At 28.9% G+C, this 6,169-nt stretch overlaps 1 protein-coding gene across 1 annotated transcript in view; it reads left to right on the top strand.

Annotated features, from left to right (window-relative positions):
- Positions 1–3,059, top strand: part of LOC107448013 (atrial natriuretic peptide receptor 1) — a 250,934-nt gene extending 247,875 nt beyond the window's left edge. Inside the window, exon 22 of the mRNA XM_043057664.2 lies at positions 2,906–3,059. Coding sequence (XP_042913598.1) covers positions 2,906–3,004 — 99 coding nt within the window. The 3' untranslated portion in view covers positions 3,005–3,059. The remainder of the gene's footprint in view (positions 1–2,905) is intronic.
- Positions 3,060–6,169: the final 3,110 nt, after the last annotated feature.

The following is a 6,169-nucleotide window of genomic DNA, read 5'->3' as shown; positions in this document are numbered from 1 at the left end:
ATCTCGAGTAAACTCGGGATTGTATATATATATATATATATATATATATATATATATATTGTATATATATATATATATATATACAGCCTAACGCACTATGATTGAGGAATTAGGCAATTTGAAAGAAATAAAACTCCTGATTTGAATACCTGTAAAACAACAAAACAACGTTTTATGGTAACAGATGTAATGATTTAATGTTTCTGCAGCTGCATTCCAATTAAAATATTTGCATTGGCATCTACACCACGTTATTACTGCAAATAATAGTGATAAAAAAAATACTGTTGGTTCTCATAATTCCCAGTTTGAAAATTCATCTTTTTATGAACTCCATAATTAACTTTGAAATTTGGTGATAATAATTACTTGGTACCTATAAAAGAACTCTGTTCCTTAGTATATGATTTATAAGACTTCTTAGACAACCATTTGAAATATGTTCTTAATTTATATATATTAAAAATAACTCTTTGAACTGAAGTTTGGTATCATTGAAACTTCGAGCACTATATTGTCATTAAATTTTCTAGTAAATTACTGATGCTAACATAAGTATGTAAGGATAAGACGTTAGCAAGCTAAGTTGTCATTTTCAGTTCTTTAAACTTAAGCTAAAAAAATTGAGCATTATATGCATTAAATTTAATTAGAAAAATCCTTCAATGTTTATAAAAATAAATGTACATCGCAAGACTTCAGTACATCATATAAATTTTCCTTAATTTAAATATGTTAGCAGGCAATTAAAATTTCCTTTTGAGAATATTCAAATCTTTCATGACATTTAAATCAAACTTTCAGAAGTTACAAATCGCTTTATTGATTTCCTACCAACATATGACTTCTCCCTTTCGAGTTTTAAATATGCGAGACAAGAACTAATTGAACACTTTACTTCCTCATATTTTTGCAGAAATAAAGAAATTACGTTTAGAAATCATTTTAAAAATGTTATTTTCTATTAAATTTAATAGGATGAGGAATATTTCCTCTTATAGTTAATTTAAGAGTAAAGATGGTGATAAATTTAAAATTATTTCTTAAGATATTTCCCTTTTAAAACAATCTTCATAAGTGAATATATTCCTTGATCTTTCGTGAAGAAAAATTAGTTTCAATAGAAAAAAAATCATTTCTGCTTACTGACTAAAAATATTTTATCCGGCTAAAAGAGTGATAAATTTTATGTGTTGTTTCTGAATCATAATGTTAATGTATATAAAAATTACATTTGGCTTCTAGCTGGAAAGATTAAGGTCTTTTCTAGAAGTGAAACAAATACAAAATAAAGCGCAATAAATTGAAATATTCTAGAAGAAAAAAATCATTTGCTTCATGGAAGAAATGAAAGAAAATTTGTCTTGCTTAGAACATTGAATACTCTATGCTTCTATGCATCTCGTCAGAACAATTCTGTTGCTCGCCATTCTGTCAGTTTGTTTGAAATTTTGTATTAAATGTCTTATTATTTGATATTAATTGAGTTGAATCATTTTTCACAAATACTTTTGGTGAGTAATATTTGAATATTTTACATTTTTCCGACAGTCGACTGTCCTGGAATTCAATTGCCTGACTCGATTTGCATGAAAGGTACGTTCGTTCGATAGCTCATTTTACCGATAAGTACGTTTGGAAGACAGCTCTTTTACCCAAGATATACGTTTAACAGATAGATTTGCTTGACCATTAACTCATTTGTTCGACAGTGCTTTTTTATAGCAAAAAATTCTGAAAATCCTGAACAGATTGACAGATATAATTTATCAGATTAACTATTAAGCTTTCGAAAGTCCTAATTATGCAGTCCACCCTCCTTTGTACAACCTTCAATTACAGCCACCTTCTGATCGTTATGACCGATACATTAAGTATAGTTCTTTATTCCACAGACTCAATGTTATTTTAGCGCTTATAAAAAAGTTCACACTGAACATTTTCTTTTAATATGTCAACCGACATTCAGTTATTTGACTCAGCAAATGTTTTTATCTAACAGCCCATTTAATGGGAATCATCTTGAAGTCCTAATGATTTTAAATTAAAAAAAAAGATGAAATGAAAAGATTAAAAAAATAATTAATAAAAAAGATAGAAATAAATTAAAAGAAAATAATGAATAAGAAACTTCTTAATGCTATCCAGAATTAGCTATAACTCTGGAAGGTCCCTGGTTCCTCAGAAAGCAGAGGGAAGCAGAATACTACAGTTACTACGTAATCGTCACTACATAAACCGTCATTGGATGTCTGCTTCTGAATTCCAAAAAGAATTGCAATGATTTTTTCATAAGTCTAATCATAAGATTACGGTTGCAGACAGTTTACGAGAAACCGCTTCATATAAGATAATGCCAAATTGGTAACGGAAACACTTGCGTAAAAAGTATTTTAAATTTATAAACTGGAGAAAAGACAGGACCAGGAACCTTCTTAAGAACAGAAAAAAAGTCTGATTAGGAAGAAGCTTCTTTAAACTCTCTTTAATATCTATGAACAATATTTATATCTCACCGACGATCTTCATATATCCCAACTGTCTTTTGCAATTGGTTACTTCATGTTTTCATCAAAAGTAGACACTAAGAGAGCTTCAATTTGAATGGACTGATCATTTTTAAAACGAAAGTAACAAAGAGAAAATAAATCACTTTTCAAACTTTTAGCTTAGTTTTGTTGTGCTTTGTATAAGCCAAGTAAGTACGAAACATGACATTTTTTGACGATCTGATCATTTTCTTAAAATGTTCTATTTTAGTTTTAATTCAATTCGATACACATAAGTTTGGAATGTTACAAAGGTAAAATTTAGAGCAACTTTTATCCAGGATATGATAAATGTAATGATTTTGTATACATTTTTTTGAAATGTTTTTTCTTTAAAAGCATGTAATGTATTTCAGGGAAAAGGAAAACAAACCACCTATTGGCTATTAGGGGAAGAAAAGATGAATGATGCACTGCAAGATCTTTTAGAATGTCCTAAGGAGACTCATTTGTAATTTAAATGCATAGTATGTGTAATAAAATGGCATTAAAACCCTTTTTAAATGTACATTGCACAACTGGTTATTAATTGCGTTTTACTATCTAACATACAATGCAAAATTTACAAACTGTTTTTTTGCAATGTTGTTTTCTATTTCTAATATTTTACAATGAAATTTTCTTAACTATTTGAGTAAGGGCTTGATTATCAATAAAACTAATAGCTATTTGCAATTGTTTACATTTTGATTTCAAGCAGTTTGTAAATATGTGTATATCACATCAGCCTTAGTTATTTTTGAAGTATATTTATTAATAATAATTAGATCTAGGACAAATATAGTCATATAATTGATATTTATGTTATTTAATTATTCGTCTGTTATTTAATAATGTTTCTGTAAAATTTGTTATTTTATAATTATTCGAAAATTAAAATATATTGAGCGATATTTAAAATTTAATGCAAAACTAAGTACATACATAAATGCAAAAATATAAAATAAAGATAATTAATTCCCCTTAAAATTTCTATAATCTGTTTAAATCTGATAAAATTTTAAAAATTATAGTTTCATGAGTCAAATTTCAAGATTTAAATCACCTAAATAATTATTTTTCCTCTTCAAGAAACAATTAGCTTAACAAATCTGAATAATTGTTTTTTCACTTAAGTAGTTTTAAAGAATAAAAGTAATTTTTTTTACTGCTAATAGTTTGAATGAAAATAAAATAAAAATAATAAATGAATATATGAATAAATAAAGTAATTGAAAATGATTCAAAAATAAATTACTATAACTTAAAAGTATAAAATTATTTATAAAAAATATCGCTAAGAAAAATCTGTTCTAAATTTTACTAAGGTTTTATCTTCCCAGATGATTTTTTTTAACTATCTTAATAATCTAGAATAATAATATCACATTATTTTAAAGATTTTGTGTTACCATTTTTTACAGGATGATTCACAAACATCTAAGGAAGGTAGGGCACATAATAATTGAGAATTGCATAGTAACTTATAGCCGGATATGTCATTATACGTCGCTAACGGTTCCCCGATATTATGAATTTCCGGATCGTGTGCCTTTGAACTAATTTTTCTGTTCCTAATTCATCAAGCTCATCACAAAACTATTAAATTGACAATAATATACCTTTTATTTACCTTTTTAAATTCACTTTTTGACAACAATCAAATTTTAAGCATAAAATTAGGTCAAAAATAAGATAATGTAGTTAAAAAAATTAGTTCTTGATAGGAAAGTGCTCCTAGTGGCATATGATAACCTTTTCTGCCGTGGGAGTCTATGTAATTCCTAATCCTTATGGTGTATCCAACTTTCTTTTCAAGTTTGAAGCTTCTAATATAGACAAATTCACCTAGTATGTATTGGGTGTACGAATTAGTTCGGTCCGTTTTCAAAAAATGGCTCTGGCTGATATGAATGTTTCATAGTGACAGCTGGTTTTGGTGGTTTCAGGGAGGTTAGACATCTGCTAATAATATTCAGTTTATATCGCTCTGAGTTTCATACAAAAACCCTGTTTTTTGCTTAGTTAAACATGTCAAATTTTGTGGTAACTAAGCAGCATTTGCGGGAGGTTTTATGTTTCTGCTTTAATTGGAAGAAAAGTGCATCTGAAGCGCATCGAACGCTTGTAGAAATTTATGGTGACAATGCTCCAACTGATAAATCATGTAGGGAATGGTTTCGACGTTTGAATGGTGAATGATGACGAAGGAATGGTGAATGCTGAATAAAGAATGGTGTTGTATACTACGAGCTGCTACAACCTGGCGATTCCATTACAGGCAATGGGTATAGGCTACAATTGATTCATTTTAGCCGTGCATAACGAGAAAAATGGCCGGAATACGAGCGAAAACTCGACAAAGTTATTCTTATGCATGATAACGGTCGGCCTCATGTATCAAAAGTCGTAAAAAATATTTGGAATCGCCCAAGTGGGATATTTTACCACTCCGCCATATTCGCCGGACATTGCTCGTTCTGATTACTGGTGGTTCCAACGGATGCAACATGATTTGGCAGGTCACCGGTTTACTTCTTTTTCAGAAGTCGAAAATTGGCTCCTAACTTGGATCGCCTCAAAAGACGAGACATTTTTTTCGAGATGGAATTCGAAAATTGCCTGAGAAGTGGGATTAAGTAGTAGCCAGCGATGGACAATCCTTAATTAATCTGCTCATTCATTTTGTTCTGAAATAAATGCATTTTTTACCACAAAAAAGTGAACCGAACTAATTTTTACTCCCAGTATTAAAAAATAAAAAACACATAGTATGAAATACTCAATTTAAATGCAAGATTTTATCTTGTGTACTTGCTAAAAATATATCTTCCTTCAAAAAAGATGATTGTAAATAAACTATTAAAAATGAAAAGCATTTCATTATGCGAGGCATGTGACAATCAGAAATTCAGAAATGCTAATTTAAAACTTAACTAACTATTTTATTACATATTATAATTTTATTCTTTGGCGTTTTTAAATCTTTAACTGCAAACCATGACTACAGCTGGTAAGAAATCTGGTTTATTTGGTACTTAACAGAAAACTGGAGTTTCTTCATGTAATTCTCAGGAAAAATTCATCTTGTCAGCGAAAAGTTAGAACAAATTTGTTTAAGTCCCTTTACATTTGTTGGACGAATTTGTCTTCGCCAGTATCGTGTGTTAAATCCCTTTAAAAGGGAGATAACACACTAAAGGATTTTTCACCCTCTGTCTTCTACATTTACAAAGCATCACAGGCAATAGAAAGCTTCTTCAAACATAAGAATATATTAATTTCAGGGCTCCTGTATAGTTTGAATAAAAGTGCCTTCCTTTATCAACTGATTCCATATGGATTTCACAGTTTCCTTTAAATTTAATAATGAAGCAATTTCTTGTTTTCAACCGAGAATTTCTCTTTTACAATTTCTTAAATTTCATGCTAATTATTTGCGTTTAAAGTACATTTTATTTCCAAGCATTCTTGAATTTGTGTTAGATAATTTTCATTTTCCCTCGGAATTACAAATCAATATACTTTTCGATGTTCACAACATTTAGAAATTTCTCAGCATATACAAGAATTAAAAATTTCTAAACATTTAAAAATTCGACTAGCAGTAATAAATTTGTGAGGCTATTCCACAATTTGAA

Source organism: Parasteatoda tepidariorum, chromosome 1, assembly GCF_043381705.1.
Source record: "Parasteatoda tepidariorum isolate YZ-2023 chromosome 1, CAS_Ptep_4.0, whole genome shotgun sequence".
Lineage (NCBI taxonomy): Eukaryota > Metazoa > Arthropoda > Arachnida > Araneae > Theridiidae > Parasteatoda > Parasteatoda tepidariorum.
The sequence above is the reverse complement of the archived record's forward strand: the minus strand, read 5'-3'. Positions and strand labels throughout refer to the sequence as shown.